The following is a 21822-nucleotide window of genomic DNA, read 5'->3' on the forward strand; positions in this document are numbered from 1 at the left end:
TCATTCCCTCTATTTCTGAAGCTAAGGCTAGACGTGTTGCTTATGTAGCCATGGTATCACCCCACACATAATGAGTATTAGTGGGCAAGAGGGAACCCCAAGTGTTGCAGAATATTTAAAAAAAAGTGAGAGAAAAAACAGAAAGGGGATGACTTCCACAACAGCCCAAATGAGTACTGAGCATGCTGTTATGGAATGCTAATTGGCTCTCTCTCTCTCTCTCTCTCTCTCTCACTCACTCACACACACACACACACAGAGAGAGAGAGAGAGAGAGAGAGAGAGAGTAACTCCAGCAGTACTAGATCAGTCTATATGAAACATGAGCACAGATACCCTGGAATCTAGGAGAATGGCAGTCCTAGCTGTATATTAAAAGAAGGGGAAGGGTACCAAGTGCCAACAACTGTCAGAAGGCATTTGTTGAAGCAGCTTTGGCAAGACAGACACAACTAATTTAGTAAGGCCTCACTGAGGCATGTTAAGCTGTCAGTCTGGATAGGAGTTTAATCATCCACAATAGAACAAAGGTCCACTTGTCCCTTTGGTGGTAGGCCAGACGCACACACAAAGTCCAAGGAAGAGAAGGTCTTGAAGAAAATATAGAGCAGGAAAACATGGATGAAATGGAGCCAGTCCCAAATAATAAAGGAGATAATACCTTTGTGGGGGATGCAGGGGAGGGGGGTTGTGTCTCTCATGCTTCTCTATTGAGATATGAGTTATTCTTCTAATCTTTCCCCCTAATTCCATCAAAAAGGTAATATTTATTGGTGCAGGCAAGTGCTTTAACAGACCTATCTGAGAATTATGCAATTGTATACAGTCTTTTTTCTCCTGGTGAGAGGGGTGTGTGTGTGTGTGTGTGTGTGTGTGTGTGTGTGTGTGTGTGTGTGTGTGTGTGTAAGGTCTATTTCTGTGAATGTTGTTTTGAAAAAGGAGTGGAAATAGTCGAGGCTCAGGCCTGGCAACAAATACGCCAAATGCCACTGGTGAGATGTTGGTCTAACTCAGGCCTTTCAGTTCCAACTAACACTTCACTGCACTGGCATAAGCTTCATGAGCTCCAATAACTGGAGCTCAGGGCTTTGCTAAACTAGGAATAACATTCAGGTGTCTGTGTGCCTAATACAGGAAAGCTGTCCTCTGGAAGGTTGAGTTTATGTGCAGCCAACAATAAGCGGGGCAGGGAGAGTGGAAAGCAGCTGCAGAGCAACAGGAACATATTACCCTGTCTCCCAAGCGCCTGTCTCTTATGCTCTCAGGGAAGACAACAGAAAGGTAAATCAAGGAAGGAAGATCAAAAGGGCAGCTATAAAGCCAAGCATCAGCCCACTGAGTTTATGACTGCCAGTAGCTAAAAAACTTGGCTGCACTCTGAACCAAACAGCCAGTCAGATTGTCCCACAACATGCCTCTCTCTAGCAAGATTTCTTCACCCTTATTTACACAGCCTTTACATGGTTCCTGCTCTTAAATATACTAAAAACAAAGTACTGTAATCCATTCCCTGGCTGTCACTACCATTGGGGGATGGGCAGCGGCGGTGATGGGCAGTAGGACACACGGTGGGGAAAGCAGGACATGCAAGGGGGACGGCAGGAGGTGCGGGAAGCATGAGGGGGTGACGAGCGGGGGGCAGGAGGACACGCATGGGGTGCATGCACACACACACACACACATACACCACTGTCACCTCCACAGCTCTTCAGGAGCAGAAGACTTCTGCTTGTGTGTGTGTGCGTGCGTGCGTGTGTGTGTGAGAGAGAGAGAGAGCGCTTTTCAGGTAAAACTCAGGGGAAAGACCGTGGGGGGGCAGCAATCGGCAGCAGGGGGGGATAGGCGATGGCGGCGATAGGCAGTAGGACACACAGTGGGGAAAGCAGGACGCACAGGGGGACGGCAGGAGGTGCAGGAAGCACGAGGGAGGTGACGAGCGGGGGCCGGCAGGAGACGCAGGGGACACACACACACACACACAATCGTTGCTTACCTCCACAGTTCTTCAGGAGCAGAAGACTTGTGTGTGTGTGTGTGTGTGTGTGTGTGTGTGTGTGTGTGTGTGTGTGAGAGAGAGAGAGAAAACTTTTCAGGTAAAACTCAGAGGGGGAAGACCGGTGGGGGGGCGGTGGAAGCGATCGGCAGCAGGGGGAATAGGCGATGGCGGTGATCGATGGCGGCGATCGGCAGCAGCAGGCAGGACACGCGGTGGGGAAAACAGGACGCACAGGGGGACGGCAGGAGGTGTGGGGGGGTACACACACACACCATCATCACTTCCCTCCACAGCTCTTCACCTGCTTTCTGCTGCTACTGCTGCCTTCTTCTCCACCATCCATTTTTTCTCTCTGGCACTCCACGGCCCCCTGCCTCGTGTCTCCTAACACAGAGCATGAGGGAAGATTGAGGCTGCGCAGAAGTGTGTGAGGCACATGTCTTGTGTCCACCAGTCACAGGAGCTGAAGACTTCCGATTGCTCACACCCCCAAGTAACGTCAAAACCTAACGCTAAAACGTTAAAGTAGCAGCTGAAAAGTAGTGAAATTACTAGTCGTTCTATTACTTGCAAAAGGTAATGGAATTACCCACTCGTTAGCTAAAAAAGAAACGAATTACAAGTAACTCGTTTTTTTAACGAGTTACTTCCAAGCTCTGGTCACCTCCAACCCATCCACAGAGCATGAGGGAAGAGCAATGCTGCACAGACGCCAGGTTTGAGGCACATGACTTTCATCCACGAATCAGAGGAGCAGAAGACTTCCCCTGCTCCCCCCCCAGTAACGCCCAAAAGTAACACTGGAAACGTTACAGTTACAGCTCAAAAGTAATGAAGTTACTCCTCATTCTATTACAATCAAAATGTAAAGGAATTACCCACTCATTCCTCAAAAAAGTAATAAATTACAAGTAATTTGTTTTTTTCTAACAAATTACTACCAAGCTCTGGGCATCACCAGTATCCTAAAGACACTCCCACTTTTGTTCTTAACCAGTGCTTGGCATCTGTGGTCATGTGGATGATGCTGAATGTATTGAGAATTAATTGAGAGGTGATGTTGGTGTGACACCTTGAGCCCTGGAGGAGTATGCCAATGATCTATTGCAGTGGTTCCCAAACATTTTCCCCAGGACCACTTGGAAACTGCTGAGGGTCTTGGTGGACCACTTAATTGTTTTTCTGCCTGTTTTACCAACGTGCTAGAAGCGGTATGTTTTTTAATTATATTTTTACAAACACACCACAGACCACCTGAATGAAGCTCACGGATCACCGTTTGGGAACCCTTGATCTATTAGGTAGTTTTTGCTCCATCAACTCAAATGTACAGTCTTGCTTTCTGATAAACAGGTTGTGGTGGTCTTTAGCAGGCCTCTTAATCCATTTGTACCTGTTGCAGAGGCTACACCTTCTCTTGGAGGGCCGTGTGTGTGTGCGTGCGTGCGCGGGCACACACACTGGATATAGGACTGCCCTTATTTATAGATGACTTGGAAGCTGCACTTAGTACAAAATACAGCAGCATGTCTCTTATTAAATGTACAATTTCTATATTTACTTTGTCCTTGGAGTGTGTACAGGCAATCACATTTTATTATTTATTTGTTTGTCTGTTTAATAATTATGAGCAATGGAAGTGATTTCTCTTTTGTGTAACTTTGCTGCTAGCCATGATCCTTTAACAGGATGATCACCGTATGGATATAAGGAAGGTGGGAAGAAAATTATTACTGTGGAGATAGCCATGTAGAAGGGAAGTTAAGTGAAATGAAAAAGTATTGGTGTGGGAGAGCAATGCAGCGGGGGGGGGAGCCCTTCTTTAAATGGTAGAGGGCTACTGTGAGGAAAGGATGAACCTTTCCTTTTTAAAGAATGACATTGGTAAAACTGGAATTTAGCAGGTGAAGCTTTTCCTGGCCTGGAGTTACAGTGGCAGGAAAAGTTCTACCTGCTTTCCATCACTCCGGCTTTTGCCAAAATAGTCTAAACCTACATACAAGCATTTTAAATAAATATCCCAGATTGTGTGTGTGTGTTATATATTGTATTCTGAATGGGCTGTGGGGCAGGGGAGGTCCTCCTGTGTGGTGTTACCAGCCTCTTATGATGGTCTGGATACTGTATGGGGACAGGGGCTTTTAGAATTTTATTTTCACTCCTAGAAAATGCTTCCAGGGTCTGGTGCACATTTGACATACCTAAGTTAATTTTTTGCAGGTAGGAACTGAACTGATTCGAGGTGTGTCTGGGGGAGAACGGAAGCGGACTAACATAGCAATGGAGCTGATCACAGAGCCCCCAGTATTGTTCCTTGATGAACCCACCACAGGCCTAGATGCCAGCACTGCAAATGCTGTGCTTCTCCTGCTGAAGAGGTAAGAGCTATCCCTGCTGGAAACCCTTGATCCTCTATACAACAAGGATGATCCTCTATACAACAAAGGTTTGGAATTTCAGAAATCCAGAATTGAGGGCATCCTCCAACTACCTTTGCCCCCATACTTGTCATACAACTGCAAACAACTCTTACAACAAGAATGATGCTAAAGTTGCCACCTTTGTTCTGGCAGGTATCTGCTGCACAACAGGCAGAGATTCAACAGATGCATGCTACACAATTGCTAACAGGAAAAGAGCCTTGTCAAGCAAATGGTAGCATTAGCAACCCATGTTGTAGATTAGCCTTCACCAACCTGGTGCCCTTCAGATGTTTTGGACTACAACTCCCATCAGATGCAGTCAGCATGTGCTGAATGCTCCCTTCCCCACATTGTGGTTCCAATTTGGGTCAGGGTCCCCTGTAGGTGTGATTTAATAAAGGAAGAATGAGCACACGGGTCAATCATGTAATTAATGCCATGTCTAGTTCAACCCTTGGTTTTCTTAGATCTTTGAACTAAACATTTTACAACCTGAATGTTCTCTGGGTATCCAGATTCTGCAACTCCAGATTCTAAAACTTGAGGAGAGAGAATATGCAGTTAGAATAAATCATTCATACACTCATAAGGCTGGAAGGTTATCAGAAGATCATTTATTTATCTACATTTATTAAAAAAAAACTACTCTGCCCTTCTAGTGCCCATGCACCATCCAGGACAGCTACTCAGGCAATTTATGAACAAACATCCATCTACCTCGGACATTAATAGCACCTGCGTGTCATTAGGAAGCTACCCCTCCTCCCATGAGCCTGCATCTCCCTTTTGCCATGTATCAACAATACAGAGAGGATGCTTCTGCCTCAGCATCGGTCTATTGATAAAAGCAGGAGATAATGGTACCAGAATAGAATTTATTCCACGAACAGGAAAACATTGCTAGAGGAGATAAAGGCCTTCCTGCCTGGTTCCCCCCCCTTTATTTGTTATTTAATATTATTGATTTATTTGGCTGCACTTCATCAGTACTGGTCCCATTTATATACATTTAAATCCTGCCTTTCTATCATACTGGAACTCAAATTAATGGAGGATGAGGCTATCAACAGCTTCTACCATGATGACTATGTTCCACCTCCATCCTCGGAGGCAACATGCCTCTGAACAGCAGCTGCTGAGAATCACAAGCGGAGAGAGCTGTGTTGTACGCAAGTCCTTGTTGCGGACTTCCCGTAGGCATCTGGTTGGTCTTTGGCCTGTTCCAGAAGAGTTTTTCTTATGATGTTAAGGAGATGTACATGGGGTCCCCAGGTGGTCTGCTACCCAGGCATTGAACAAACCCAGTCTTGCTTAGCTTCAGGAAAGTGGCTTTATCATGTGCCCTCCAACCATGCCCTTGGACCTGGGATTGTGTTATGTGCTTCATGTCATGGCTGCTGCTTCTAATTTAAACATGAGAAAAACACTGGATGCCTTTAATGGATACCTATATACATGATTGATTCTCTCAGAAACCTTTGGACTGCAGCCGTTCAGAGCTCCTCTGCTACTGGTGCAGAAGCCAGTAATGTTTATTATCCAGTCAGATTAGAAAACTGAACACATCTGCAGGTGGAGTGATTCTTGGGAATAACTCCGTATCTTTAAACCAGCACAAAAAACTGGGGCTTATAAAGCATTTAATATTAGGGCCAAATGACATTTCTTTTGCTTTCTTTTTAACAGTTTCTAGCACTTTGGAGTAGCTAGAAAGTGCACAGCATGAGCTAGAAATGCCTTTTAAATTGCTCCAAGAAGCGGAGAAAAGGATGGCTGCACCTTCTACCCATAGGAGCAGCCATATTTTTTCTCTGTACAATTCCCCATGAACGGAGTGTACATTGTGAAGTAAACAGCTAGAAATGGTTAAAATGCAAGTCCTTATGCCACCTTTTAAACTCTAGCAGCACTATGGTTGCCAGGTTCTTGACCTGAAACTGATCCTGTATCTTTAGGAGAAGATAAAGTCAGCCAAGTGCAGGTGTTCTTGCAACCCTGTAATGGGAAAAACCACAAGGTGGAATTCTCCCTTCCCCCTGCACAACTTTTAAAGATACAGAAGACCTCTTGGAGGCTGGGCCTGGCAACCAAGAGGTCTTCTGTATCTTTAAAAGTTGTGGAGGAGGAAGGGAGAATTCCACCTTGTGGTTTTTCCCATTACAGGGTTGCAAGAACACCTGCACTTGGCTGACTTTCTCTTCTCCTAAAGATACAGGATCAGTCTCAGGCCAAGAACCTGGCAACCCTAAGCAGCACAGTTCTCTAAACTCAAGATCTGCTGGGATGAGAGCATTTGGATTTGGCGGATCTGTGGCTACCCTGGCTGAGCTGGGACTACATTTAAGTCTCTCACCCTGGCTGAGCTGAAGATGCACCGATGAAAGTATATCCCCAAAAAGGGCTGTTCTGGGAGTGTGGTGAAGGCAGAGCAGAGCAAGGAGAGAATTACACCTATTCCAAACCCCCTTCAGCTTGGTCATGTGACCTAGCAACCAGCTGGCACAACGGGGATATAAGTCAAATTCCTCCTGATTGGCAAATTATGCCAGCAAAAGCTACGCTAGCTTTCTGTACTTAGGGTTGCTCTATTAGTAGTCAGATAATGCATAGAAAGGTATGTAGATATGTGGACTATATCACATATTGGAAGATTCTTGGCCTTTGCACGTTCAAAAGATTCTCAGCCCATGGCAAAGAGGGCCATGATGCTCTCTTGTCAATATCAATAGATGGTGGTGGCTGATCCTGGAAATATGCCCATTCCTAGATTGCCAACTCTTGCCAGGCAAAATGGAGACTGTGAGATCAGGTGAAAAGTGTGAGGACAAAATGGGGCGAGCTGGTACTTTCTAGTAACATACATGCAAAGGCAGCTCTCCCATTAGGCAAAATAGGTGGCTGCTTTGGGTCCGGTGCTTGGAGGGGCTTTGCTAGGGTTGCTGTTGGGTAGACACAGTAGGTTTCTAGTTGACCCAGAGGGGGCCCAGATGCCTTTTTTAAAAGAAGTAACTTTCTGCTTGCTCTAGAAAGAAAACTAGACACCAAAATGTGAGCTGTTCTCCCTCATTTCTGTGAAATGAGCTATTCTGCTGATCCAAGTCCCCATCCCTTCATGTTTTTAGCCAATATGAAGTCAGAGCTGTGATTGATAATTGGGCTTCAGAGAATCAAAAGCTGCTGTTTTCAACTCTCTGACATCGATCCCTGGCAAAATTCTGAAGCAGATTATAAAGTGGTCAGACTGTAAGCACCTTGAAAACAATGCAGTGATTACTAGAAGCCAACATGGATTTGCCAAGAACAAATCCTGCCAGACTAACCTTATCTCATTTTCTGATGGGGTAACCTCCCTGGTAGACTGTGGGGATGCTGTGGACATAACCTATCTTGACTTCAGCAAAGTTTTTAATAAAGTGCCCCATGATATTCCAATTAGCAAGCTAGCTGAATGTGGGCTTTATGGAACAACTATCAGGTGGATCCACAGTTGGCTCCAGAACTGTACTCAAAGAGTGCTTATCAATGGTTCCTTCTCAAACTGAGGGGAGGTAACGAGCAGGGTACCGCAGGGCTCAGTCCTGGGTCCAGTGTATTTTTATTAATTATTTGGATGAGGAGGTGCAGGGAATGCTTATCAAATTTGCAGATGATACAAAATTGGGAGGAGTAGCTAATACCATGGATGACAGGAATACAATTCAAAGGGATCTTGATAGGCTGGAGCAGTAGGCTGAAGACAACAGAATTAAATTTAACATGGAAAAGTGCAAAGTTCTACACCTAGAAAAAAGGAACCAATTGTACAGTTATAAAACGGGGAATACTTGGCTCAGCAAAACTACATGCAAGAAGGGTCTTGGGATTGTTGATCACAAGCTGAATATGAGCCAACAGTGTGATGTGGCTGCAAAAAAGGCAAACGCTATTTTAGGCTGCATTAACAGAATTAGAGTTTCCAAATTGTGTGAAGTATTAGTTCCCCTCTATTTGGCACTGGTTAGGCCTCCTCTTGAGGACTCTGTCCAGTTCTGGACACCACACTTTAAGAAGGATACAGAGAAAATGGAACAGGTTCAGATGAGGGCAACAAGGATGATCACGGGACTAGGGAAAAAGCCCTATGAGGAGAGACTGAAAGGACTGGGCATGTTTAGCCTTGAGAAGTACTTGAAAGGTTGTCACACAGAGGACGGCCAGGATCTCTTCTCGACCATCCCAGCATGCAGGACATGGAATAATGGGCTCAAATGCTTGGAAGCCAGATTTTGGCTGAACATTAAGAAAAACCACCTGACTGTTAGAGCAGGACAACAATGGAACCAATTACCAGTGGGATACGGTTATCCCTGGATATAAACTATATCGGAAGGACAGGGAAGGACGTATTGGTGGCGGAGTCGCTCTATACGTGAAAGAAGGCATTGAATCCAGCAAGCTCGAAACCCCAAAAGAGGCAGACTCCTCCACAGAATCGTTGTGGGTGGTGATACCATGCCCCAGGAGGGACTTAATACTGGGAACGATCTATCGTCCCCCTGATCAAAATGCTCAGGGAGACCTGGAGATGAGATATGAAATTGAGGAAGCATCCAAACTAGGAAATGTGGTAGTAATGGGTGACTTCAACTACCCGGACATAGACTGGCTGCATATGTGTTCCAGTCATGACAAAGAAGCAAAGTTTCTAGATATTCTAAATGACTATTCCCTAGACCAGTTGGTCATGGAACCGACCAGAGGGACGGCAACCCTGGACTTAATCCTCAGTGGGGACCGGGACCTGGTGCAAGATGTAAGTGTTGTTGAACCGACTGGGAGCAGTGACCACAGTGCTATTAAATTAAACATACATGTAACTGGCCAATTGCCAAGAAAATCCAACACGGTCACATTTGACTTCAAAAGAGGAAACTTCACAAAAATGAGGGGATTGGTAAAAAGAAAGCTGAAAAACAAAGTCCAGAGGGTCACATCACTCAAAAATGCTTGGAAGTTGTTTAAAAACACTATATTAGAAGCTCAACTGGAGTGCATACCGCAGATCAGAAAACGTACCGCCAGGGCCAAGAAGATGCCAGCATGGTTAACGAGCAAAGTCAAGGAAGCTCTTAGGTCTTCCTTCAGAAAATGGAAGTCTTGTCCAAATGAAGAAAATAAAAAAGAACACAAACTCTGGCAAAAGAAATGCAAGAAGACAATAAGGGATGCTAAAAAAGAATTTGAGGAGCACATTGCTAAGAACATAAAAACCAACAACAAAAAATTCTATAAATACATTCAAAGCAGGAGACCATCTAGGGAGACAATTGGACCCTTGGATGATAAGGGAGTCAAAGGTGTACTAAAGAACGATAAGGAGATTGCAGAGAAGCTAAATGAATTCTTTGCATCTGTCTTCACAGTGGAAGATATAGGGCAGATCCCTGAACCTGAACTAACATTTGCAGGAAGAGATTCTGAGGAACTGAGACAAATAGTGGTAACGAGAGAGGAAGTTCTAAGCTTAATGGACAATATAAAAACTGACAAATCACCGGGCCCGGATGGCATCCACCCGAGAGTTCTCAAAGAACTCAAAGGTGAAATTGCTGATCTGCTAACTAAAATATGTAACTTGTCCCTTGGGTCCTCCTCCGTGCCTGAGGACTGGAAAGTGGCAAATGTAACGCCAATCTTCAAAAAGGGATCCAGAGGGGATCCTGGAAATTACAGGCCAGTTAGCTTAACTTCTGTCCCTGGAAAACTGGTAGAAAGTATTATTAAAGCTAGATTAACTAAGCACATAGAAGAACAAGCCTTGCTGAAGCAGAGCCAGCATGGCTTCTGCAAGGGAAAGTCCTGTCTCAGTAACCTATTAGAATTCTTTGAGAGTGTCAACAAGCATATAGATAGAGGTGATCCAGTGGACATAGTGTACTTAGACTTTCAAAAAGCGTTTGACAAGGTACCTCACCAAAGGCTTCTGAGGAAGCTTAGCAGTCATGGAATAAGAGGAGAGGTCCTCTTGTGGATAAGGAATTGGTTAAGAAGCAGAAAGCAGAGAGTAGGAATAAACGGACAGTTCTCCCAATGGAGGGCTGTAGAAAGTGGAGTCCCTCAAGGATCGGTATTGGGACCTGTACTTTTCAACTTGTTCATTAATGACCTAGAATTAGGAGTGAGCAGTGAAGTGGCCAAGTTTGCTGATGACACTAAATTGTTCAGGGTTGTTAAAACAAAAAGGGATTGCGAAGAGCTCCAAAAAGACCTCTCCAAACTGAGTGAATGGGCGGAAAAATGGCAAATGCAATTCAATATAAACAAGTGTAAAATTATGCATCTTGGAGCAAAAAATCTTAATTTCACATATACGCTCATGGGGTCTGAACTGGCGGTGACCGACCAGGAGAGAGACCTCGGGGTTGTAGTGGACAGCACGATGAAAATGTCGACCCAGTGTGCGGCAGCTGTGAAAAAGGCAAATTCCATGCTAGCCATAATTAGGAAAGGTATTGAAAATAAAACAGCCGATATCATCATGCCGTTGTATAAATCTATGGTGCGGCCACATTTGGAATACTGTGTACAGTTCTGGTCACCTCATCTCAAAAAGGATATTCTAGAGTTGGAAAAGGTTCAGAAGAGGGCAACCAGAATGATCAAGGGGATGGAGCGACTCCCTTACGAGGAAAGGTTGCAGCATTTGGGGCTTTTTAGTTTAGAGAAAAGGCGGGTCAGAGGAGACATGATAGAAGTGTATAAAATTATGCATGGCATTGAGAAAGTGGATAGAGAAAAGTTCTTCTCCCTCTCTCATAATACTAGAACTCGTGGACATTCAAAGAAGCTGAATGTTGGAAGATTCAGGACAGACAAAAGGAAGTACTTCTTTACTCAGCGCATAGTTAAACTATGGAATTTGCTCCCACAAGATGCAGTAATGGCCACCAGCTTGGATGGCTTTAAAAGAAGATTAGACAAATTCATGGAGGACAGGGCTATCAATGGCTACTAGCCATGATGGCTGTGCTCTGCCACCCTAGTCAGAGGCAGCATGCTTCCGAAAACCAGTTGCCGGAAGCCTGAGGAGGGGAGAGTGTTCTTGCACTCGGGTCCTGCTTGCGGGCTTCCCCCAGGCACCTGGTTGGCCACTGTGAGAACAGGATGCTGGACTAGATGGGCCACTGGCCTGATCCAGCAGGCTCTTCTTATGTTCTTATGTTCTTACCTAGGGAGGTGGTGAGCGCTCCAACGATGGAGACATTCAAGAGGCAGCTGGGCAGGCACCAGTTGGGTATGCTTTAATTTGGATTCCTGCATTGAGCAGAGGGTTGGACTCCATGGCCTTTTCAGCCCCTTCCAACTCTATGATTTTAGTCTCTTGTTATCTCTGATCATCAGGTATTCCCTATGAGTTATTTTCTGCAAATTGTACTACACAGTAAATGTGAATGGTGTTAATAAGCTAGATAGAATATTACTCTGGTGTAACTTTTTACAGCATTCTCTCTCTTTCTCTTTTTCTAGTGTTGTTAAATAGGAAATGTGTAAATCTGCCTGGTCCCCTCTTTGTTGGTAGCTTTCCTGCAGATCCTTTTCCTATTGCCTATGCCCATTGGGTTTCCCCCCCCGATTCCCCCACACCTGATGTCATTTCATTTATGCTATCTGAGTTGATTTCCTGTGAGTGCTGCTCTTGGGGGTGGATGGGGAGGGGCCCTTCCTTCTCCTCTCAGGTTCTACCCAGAATTATATTTTGCACGAATTTAAAATAAAGTATGGCATTAAAATGGCCCTATGTGGGCAAGGCAATGACTCCAATCCCCCACCTTCTCCATTAGGCCCCCACCACACCTGATACCCAGGGAAGCAAGCAGAGCCCCATATCCAACTCTGGGCTCCAGCAGGAATGAACGCACACAAAGAAGTATTTTAAGCATGTGCAGCTTGACCGAGCCAACTTTCATCCCAATCTATAGGGTCGTTGCAAAAATAAATGTGGGAGGGAGGACCCAAGAAGAAAAGAGAGGTACAAATATATAATGTCATATTCACAGACTATGCAAAGTTGGGTGGGCATGCACAAAGGCAGCCCCCCATTGGTTCAACAGCAACTTTCCACCATTCTGATATTTTACAGAAAATACCAACAACAAAAAGCTTACCCACACACATGCATACAGATACTTCAAGCACATGCAGCTTGACTGAACCAACTCTCAGCCTAACCTACTTCACAGGGTTGTTGGAAAGACTGGAGATGTAAAATCACATACACCCCATATAATAGTTTATTGTCAAAACCAGTTGGTCACTGCAGAACTTTTTTTTTAAAGTATTTGTTTCTGCCAAATAACAGCAGTTACACCTAAGTAAGCCCTGCCTAATTGTTTAAAAAAGCGAGTTGGACTGGGACTTTGAATACTAGGGTTCAAATCCCCCCTCAGCTATGAAACGCACTGTATGACCTTGGACCAGTCATGGCTTCTTAGCCTAACCTACTTTACAGGAGGTTGTGGGGATTAAATGAGGAGGGGAAGAACCATATATGCTACCTTGAGTTCCTTGGAGACAAAGGTAGGATATAAATGCAATCAATCAATCAACGAATCCCTGCCCCCACAAAAAAATGGCAAATGCAAACTAAACACTTTGCAAAAAGGCTTAAAATCAGGAGTGTAATGTAGCAATCAAAGCATGAAGCTGTCTGCTTTCCTGGCTTTGCATGTGTTTTTATTTGTAGTGTCTCATCACCCCACTGAATTCAATAGGACTTACTTTTCAGTGAGCCAGTGTGGTGTAGTGGTTAAGGTGTTGGACTATGACCTGGGAGACCAGGGTTCAAATCCCCACACAGCCATGAAGCTCACTGGGTGACCTTGGGCCAGTCACTGCCTCTCAGCCTTATGAAAACCCTCTTCATAGGGTCGCCATAAGTCGGAATCGACTTGAAGGCAGGACATTTACATTTACTTTTCAGTAGACATGGTTAGGATTGTGTTGTAAATCAATGGGATTTTGAGTAGATGTAAGGGTAGTGTTTTTAATCTCTCTGTCTCTCTCTCCTCCCCACCTCCACAATCCTATTTTTGGGGAGCTTTTCCAAAATGAAACTAAAAACATTTACTTAAGATCTGCTACATGTCAAGAGAGATTATCTGTATTAGCAATTCTGTCTATTGAACATAATCTATCTTAAAATCCAATTATTTCTCTGTTATAAATTAATTTAGCACTGCAAAAAGTAGAAAAAATTATTAAAATTATAATTGTATCTATATATTCAATAAATTGTTGTGATCCTATTATAATGTTTTATTTCATTTTTTAAAAATATGCCCTGTTCTCCTCACTTCAAGGGGCCTTGTGTATGACTTCTGGCTAGGTCCTCACTAACTCTGGAGCATCTGTTACACCAGGAGATGAATGATTGATCTTATGTGTATATGTTTGTGTGCAGACACAAACACAAAACAGTTGCTAGTTTGATTGTGAAAGTGGTGGTGAGCATTTAACCTTTCCCCCCTGCAAAAGGTTCCTGATCTAAATCAATCTCTCTCTCCCTTTCCCATGCACAGGTTTGCTACTTGCTTTTTCGGGAAGTTTAGTCATGAGATGCAGGTGCCTGTATTCCAGCCCTGCCCTGCCCTGCCCAGCAAACAGCAGTTTGGGAAAGCACTCTTAAATCAGTAGAGCAGCATGGTGTAGTGATTTCAAGAGATGTGGACTTGTATGGATTGCATTTTTGTCAACACCATATGTCTCCATAACTGCATGTGTTAAGGTTTAAGACTTTCCATGACTTTTCATCCTAGGCTCTCCAGGAGAGGCAGAACTATAATTTTCTCAATCCATCAACCTCGTTATTCCATATTCAAGCTTTTTGATAGCTTGACTTTGCTGGCCTTGGGGAAGGTACTCTATCATGGGCCAGCCAAGGAAGCATTGGGATATTTCCAGTCTATTGGTAAGTTTGCTCTTTTATTACAAGAGATTGTAGATGTAGGAATGTCTGCAAAATTAACCAGAGGCAGATTCAGAAACTTAAGGCGCTCATTAAAGCCTATGTAAAACCAGAGGTGAGCTTTAAGAAGTTTCAAAACTCGACTATAGATCAGTGGTTCTCAGACTTTTTTGGTTTGCGGCGCACTGTAAAACATATAAAAATTTTCTGGCGCACTTTGTGTACAAAATTAAAAATGTATTAATATATTTTAAACTATGAATAAAAATAAACTATAGAAAACTATTGCTTACCCTATACAAATAGGTTTCTTCTCATTTTTAAAATATACTTTCATAATATTTGTGGCACACCTAGACACCTCTTAGGGCGCACCAGTGTGCCTGGGCACACCGTTTGAGAATCGCTGCTATAGATCAAAGCTTGGATATAGATCAAAGCCAGTGCAGAATGCCATTCTCTGTCATTAGAACCAATGGGCGAGGGTAGAAAGGCACTCGGAGCAAATTCCCAGGGTGGGAATCCTCCCTCCAGCCTCTGCCCTCTGCTTCCCCCCTCCCCACATTTCCTAACAGAGTGGCTTCACTCCTATAAGCCCTACTGAGGAGGGCAGAAAGGGATTACGAGCAGATCCATGCAGGATGGAGGATCCATGCAGGCTGAGCTTCTCACCCTTGCACTGATAATCTTACCCTGCAGTCTCTCTCCCTCCCTCCCCCTGAACTTAATGGAATAGCTTTGCTGTATTGGGTACTATGGCAAGGGTAAAAAGGGGTTGTAGGATCAAATTCAGAGGTGGGCAGCAACACAGCCTCTTCCCAACCCTCCATATCTAGCTTTGCAGCTCCTTTCTATCTTCTTCCATAGAACTTAATGGAGCAAAAACTGCAATCCTTATAGAAAGGCCAAGGCTAGCCTCTGAGACCTTTGCACAGAGATTTCTGAGGCATGCCTGGTCTTGGCTGCTTTGGCTGACAGTGGGTACTTCCAGAGCCCAGACAAGACCTTTAACATGCAATTGCCATGTCTCCTTCACATAATTTTAGGAGGGTTCCAGACAACATTATAAGCCAATTGCAAACCTCCCAGGTTTTCCCACTGCTTCTTCAGTCTTTTTTCTTACCACAGATGTTTAAATTCTGGTTGTTATCCTGTCAGGCTGCATTCGTCTAGCCCTGTGCTACAGGCATTTAATTTTGTTTTTAATTTTACAATTGTGTTATGGTAGAATCATGCAACTAACAAGTAAGGAAAATCAAGGAGGGTTATAACGCTGATGACCAGTTTATTGAGCATTTATCCTGATTTGCTTGCACAAAGTTCGTGGGAAGGTTATATGACATCTGTTTTTTATTGAGCATTCATTCTGATTGGTTTGTCTGGAGGTTATATGATGTTGCATTAATCAATTGTTATCCCACACTTTCCAGTGTATTTTCCTATCCCTTTACCAAAAGTCTGGTGGAGATTTGGGCAGGGGGATGGAAGTGGGTTTCTTGCACAAGAGCATCAAATCCACTTTAATTCTGCAATTAAATCCTATCTGCATAATAATGATAGTCTGGAAGTAACATGGGCTATCTGAATAGATACAGTTGTGAAGATGACTAGATTAGAGATCAAGGCAAGCATTTTCAAATGAAATCCATGGGATTACAGCCTGATCTGTGACCATGTTTACTTGAAAACAATTTTAGCTGCAATTATCTGGCCCGACGCTGCACACACTCTAGGCTCATCTGTGTGGGAGCATTTCTTCATAGCAAATACACTGCTTTTACCTTCACTATTCATTTCCACTGTCTGCAGTTCCTATTCAATGGCAGCTTTCAATCCATTTTTCCCATTCACACAAGCAGACATTCCTCTGGGAAGGATTCATCTTGCTGTTTCGTTGTGACCTCGCCCTCTAATTATACATTTCTACTTCCTCTGGTTGCTTGGTAACTGAGGATACTCAGTCTGTTCTACCAGCTGTAGTAGGTTCCTTTAAAAAAAACCTGGAAGTGCTATATCTGTGTTTTCCCTGCCTATAGTTGGTAGGATACAGCTGAAATACAAATCTTTGTTTGAGCAGTGTTATGCTTTTGCGCACAAGTTAGGGAAAAAAGAAATAAAGGCATCATCTGCAGCAACATAAAAAAAGACCAACAGAATGGAGGAGAGCAGCTGGAAGTTGCTGGTCAGCCCACAGGAAACAAAATGAAAGAAGGAAGGAGAAGATAATGGGCATGGAGAGGGGAGTGACTGACATGCACCTAAAAGCATCTGCCACTACTAGAAAAACAAAGTGGAGATTTTTTCCCCTCTCCTTTTTGTATTATCAGCAGATTGGGTTAGTACAGATTTACAGGGGGGACAACGGTGTGATAGCTTCTGTTTGCCAGTAATGTTGCGTGAACCATTAAAAATTAAATGAGATGTGAGTAGCACCAAACAAACAGTAAACAACTGTGTAGATGAGCCCTCTGTTTAAAAACAATTTCTTTTTTGCACTTGTGCTGCTTCAGAAACTAAAAACACACGCAGGGTACTAAAAAAAGCACTAAGAAGCAATTGCTTCAAAATGTTGGGGAAAGGGTGGCAACCAATAAGGGGTGGGGAAAAGGAAGGGGGCAACACTAGACATATGGCAATATTATGCCCACTGTGTGGACAGAACACAGCAAGATGCACACACTAAAAAAAGTGCATCTTGTCAGCATGCAGAAGGCCCCAGGTTCAATCCCTGGCAGGTAGGACTCGGCGAGACCCTGTCTGAAACTCTGAAGTGCTACTGCTAATCAGGGTCAACAATACTAAGCTAGATGGTCCGATTCAGTATAAAACAGCGTTCTGTGTTTCCTAAGTACGGTGGGTCAGCTGCAATTCTGCCTGTAGTTACAAGAGGAGTCACAGCAATGATTGGTAGTACTAGGCGCTTTCTGTTTGGTAGCACCCAGTAAGGAAGGGAGGAAGAGATTTTAACTTAGAATATAGCTGTTTTTTCCCTCTCTATCTTTTTATTAAACTTTTGATACAATACATAACAGTTGGCTGTTTTCTTCTGACTGGGGCACTTTGATAATTTCAAAGTTAATCCAAGGGAAGCTTGGGAGGACTCTCTAACAACGAGTGTCAAGACCTGCCTGTGGTTATTTTGGGCCAGAATAGATCTGACTTTGGAATATTCATGACTGGGTCTCCTTGATGTTTTTAAAAAATCCGTTAGTATCTCTGAACCTCCCCTTGAATAGGGGTGCTGCAGTGCTGTTCTGTATTTGTCCCAGCTGCCCCATAAAACAAATATTAAACCACAAACACATAATACAAACATATAGATTTGCATCAAAAGTACAGGATGAGTTCCCCTTGCCTTCTACTCTGGAGTCAAAAGTAAGCATTCTCAAGAAGATATTGTTCATTTATTAGGTGGGCTTGACAATGTGAGAGTGCCTGTTCTGATGATATGGTTATCAGATCATGAGGTGAACAATGAAATAAATGGAGGAGGAGGAGGCACCTGCTTCAATAGTCTGCACAGATATCTAGCCTAACATTGTACTTTTGAGTGAAGTCACTGCCTAACCTGTTTTTAAATAAAAAAAGTTGGGTTCTCAGAACACAGGTCCAAGACAAGAGTTTGGGAATTGCTTCTTTAGCTCTGAGTGAAAAAAGTTGAAAAATTGTCTGAGGGCGATTTAAAATGTTTAGCTAAAAACTGACAGAATATTATTAAAGACAAATGAACCAAGCATATAGAAGAACTTCTGTTGAAGCAGAGCCAACATGGCTTCTGCAAGGAAAAGTCTCACTAACCTATTAGAATTCTTTGAGAGTGTCAACAAGCAGATAGATAGAGCTGATCCAATGGACATAGCCTACCTAGACTTTCAAAAAGCGTTTGACAAGGTAACTCGACAAAGACTCCTGAGTAAGCTTAGCAGTCATGGAATAAGAGGAGAGGTCTGTGAGGCGTCCTTCCCTGGCTCTCCCTGTCAGGTTCCTACCTGCTCGTGGTTACTGCCTGTCTCTAGGCACCACCAGGGACTCCACCAGTCCGGACCGCACTCTCTTATGGTTTACCTATCCGCTCTAGCACAGATCTCAACAGATCCCCCTGCTAGGCAACCACCAGTCACGTCCCAATACTAGTATTCCCAGAGACTCTGAATACTGGTATTGTTATTCTCTTCACCGCTGCCACCATTTGTTACAGTTTCCCTTCAGCCTTGGTCATTACCTTACCCTCCCTTCTGGTCTGTGAAACCCCAGCCAAGGATCAGGCCTTTGGTAAACCAAATTAAGTATTTATTACAGATAACAAAGCTAACAAGATTAACAAGATTTCTTCTTAAGGCACATAAGCATATGGTTTTACTCAATACTAATCCGAACTCCACCTCCCTCCTGGTAAACAACTCTCTAAACCCCACCAAGCAATCCACTCTTTCTCTTCTCCCCCCAGATTCCACAATTCACCACCTCACATTCACCCAGATTTACCTGTCATCCTTTCATTTATACTGTCAGCCATTTTAAACATTCAGCCAATCATCAAGCATTCTATTGCCCATTCACTCCCCCTCCTCTTTCACTACTTACCATGTATACTCTAAACAACCAGCACTTACCATATATACACTAATATATAGGAACATCACATTTCCCCCCCCTTAAACAACGGCAGAGTATTATTCCTGTTCCAGGATTTATACGTCGCGTTAACAAATAAAAGTCTGTATGGGGAAAATGTCTTTCTTTGTTCCTCTGTCTGGTCACGTCACTGCAGTCCCAGCCACTTGCCTGGAAAGTCCATCGGCCAGTACATTGTCCTTGCCTTTGATGAACTGGAAGTCCACTTGATAGTCCTGTAGGGCCCAGGACCACCTCTGCAGCATAGTGTTATGGTTTTTCATAGTATGCAACCATAACAAGGCCCGATGATCCGTAGTCACTGTGAATCTTCGTCCCCACACGTATGGGCGCAACTTGTTCAGTCCCCACACGACCGCTAGGCACTCCTTCTGGACCGACGAATAGTTTTTCTCCCTCGGCGTCAGCTTGCGACTCAGGTACGCCACTGGATGTCTAGTGCCTTCTCTCTCCTGTAGCAAGACGACTCCCAGCGCGAGGTCCGACGCATCTGTAGCCACGATGAATGGTTGCTCATAGTCTGGTGCTATTAATATGGGTCCTTGGCACAAGGCTTGCTTCAGCAGATCAAAAGCCTTCTGACATTCATCCGTCCATACCACACGCTCAGAACACTTCTTCTTGGTCAATTCATGCAAGGGGGTTGCTATTTCCCCAAAATTTCTCACAAACTTCCTATAAAATCCAGCCACACCCAGAAATGCCCTTACTTGTTTTTTGGTTAAGGGGATCGGCCACGCTTGTATTGCCTCCACCTTGCTCCATAAGGGGGTGATTTTCCCACTCCCCACCTTATGTCCTAAATAGATTACTTCCTTTAGTCCAAACTGGCATTTCTTAGCTTTTATTGTGAGGCCTGCTTTTCTTAAGGCCTCCAATACTGTTGTCAGGTGTTGGACATGCTCAGGCACCGACTTGCTAAAAATGGCCACGTCATCGATATAGGCCACTGCAAAATCTGACATGCCTCGCAACACAGTATTGATTAGCCTCTGAAATGAACTTGGTGAGTTCCTTAGTCCCATGGGTAAGGTCACAAACTCAAATAACCCATCTGGTGTACTGAAGGCAGTTTTGGCTCTGGATTGCTCATCTAGTTCCACTTGCCAAAATCCTTTACAGAGATCTAGTGTAGAGATAATGGTTGCTGCCCCCAATAACTCTAACATTGCGTCTACCCTAGGCATAGGATACACATCTGGGACAGTAATTTTATTGATTAGCCGATAATCAATGCAAAACCTTGTCGTTCCATCTTTTTTCGGAACCAGGACAATACTTGAGGCCCAGGGACTGATGGATTCCCTGATCACTCCTAATTCCAGCATATCTTCCACCTCCTTTTTGATCTCATTCAAAACTTTCCCATTCGCACGGTACGGAACAGATCTGATTGGGGCATGATCTCCAGTATCAATGGAATGTATAACTATACTGGTTCGGCCAGGTTTGTTGCTAAAGAGATTCCTATAGGTTTTCAAAACTCTCAGAATCTCTTCCTTTACTTCCTCCTCTACCTCCTCTGACCATTCCACTTGATCTACCCCTCCTTTGTCTTTGCTTTCCTGTACCAAATCTGGAAGTTCAGGCCCACTTCCCTCAGGGAATAAGGTAACTTGCAACACCTGTGCATCCCTGGTATGGTAAGGCTTCAACATATTTACATGAACCACTTTGCTTTTGTTTAATTGGTCTGTGGTGATTACATATGTCACTGTGTCAAGCCTTTCTCTGATGGTATATGGTCCTTCCCAGTTAGCCTGTAATTTGTCATGTTTCCTGGGTATGAACGCCATAACCATATCTCCCACATCATACACACGTTCTCTGGCTGTTCTGTCATACCAGTAACTTTGCTTCTCCTGTGCATGACTCAAATTCTCTTTCACTACTTCCATCATTGATGTTAATTTATTGCGGAATTCCAATACAAAATCTACTACAGAAGTTTTGTACTCTCCCAGAGTTCCTTCCCATGAATTTTTTAGCAGTTCCAAAGGTCCCCTCACTTTTCTAGTGAACATGAGTTCAAAGGGTGAGAAGCCTGTTGACTCTTGAGGGACTTCTCTGTATGCAAATAAGAAGCATCCCAACCGTTCATCCCAGTCTTGTGGGTGATCTTGAACATAGCTTCTTATCATGCCCTTCAAAACTCCATTGAATCTCTCAGTTAGCCCATTAGTGGCGGGATGGTAAGTAGTGGTCTTTAGATGTTTTAGACCACAACATTTCCACATACATTGCATCACTTCTCCCATGAATACACTGCCTTGATCTGTCAGCACTTCATGAGGGAAACCCAGCCTCATAAAGATTTTTAATAAAGCCTCTGCCACTACAGGGGCTTCTACAGATCTCAGTGCTTCTGCATCTGGGTACCTGGTGGCAAAATCCACCACCACCAATAGATATTTCTTGCCATGCCTTGTGGGTTTGGAAAAAGGGCCCACCAAATCTATTCCCACTCTATAAAAGGGTTGTCCAATTATAGGAAGGGGCTTTAAGGGTGCCTTGGTCTTTACTCCACTCTTTCCCACCTTTTGGCATATTCCACAAGATAGACAATGTTGTTTTACATCCTTGGAGATATTTGGCCAATAATAATGTGCAGCCAATCTCCTCTTGGTCTTTTTTATTCCCAGATGTCCTGCACATGGGACATCGTGGGCTACCTCTAGCAATCTGGTTCTGTATTTGCTAGGTACTATCAATTGCTTCACTGGTTCACATTCATCCTTTCTTTCAGCAGGCATCCACAGTCTATATAAAATCCCATTCTCACACATAACTTGATTCCTCAGTTTGTCAGTGAAAGGAATCTGTTG

The 21822-nt window shown here is 43.9% G+C and overlaps 1 protein-coding gene and 1 long non-coding RNA gene across 5 annotated transcripts in view; one reads left to right on the top strand and one right to left on the bottom strand.

Moving 5' to 3' along the window:
- LOC133388661 (broad substrate specificity ATP-binding cassette transporter ABCG2-like) overlaps positions 1 to 21822 on the top strand; it is a 54620-nt gene that overhangs the window by 13277 nt on the left and 19521 nt on the right. For all 3 annotated transcript variants that reach the window (XM_061634676.1, XM_061634675.1, XM_061634674.1), the window contains exons 6-7: positions 4217 to 4374; positions 14214 to 14365. In XM_061634676.1, coding sequence (XP_061490660.1) covers positions 4217 to 4374; positions 14214 to 14365 — 310 coding nt within the window. The remainder of the gene's footprint in view (positions 1 to 4216; positions 4375 to 14213; positions 14366 to 21822) is intronic.
- The window catches only part of LOC133388664 (uncharacterized), a 54053-nt gene that overhangs the window by 9724 nt on the left and 22507 nt on the right, over positions 1 to 21822 (bottom strand). The gene's annotated exons all lie outside the window — the stretch shown is intronic.

Source organism: Rhineura floridana, chromosome 7 (genome assembly GCF_030035675.1).
Source record: "Rhineura floridana isolate rRhiFlo1 chromosome 7, rRhiFlo1.hap2, whole genome shotgun sequence".
Lineage (NCBI taxonomy): Eukaryota > Metazoa > Chordata > Lepidosauria > Squamata > Rhineuridae > Rhineura > Rhineura floridana.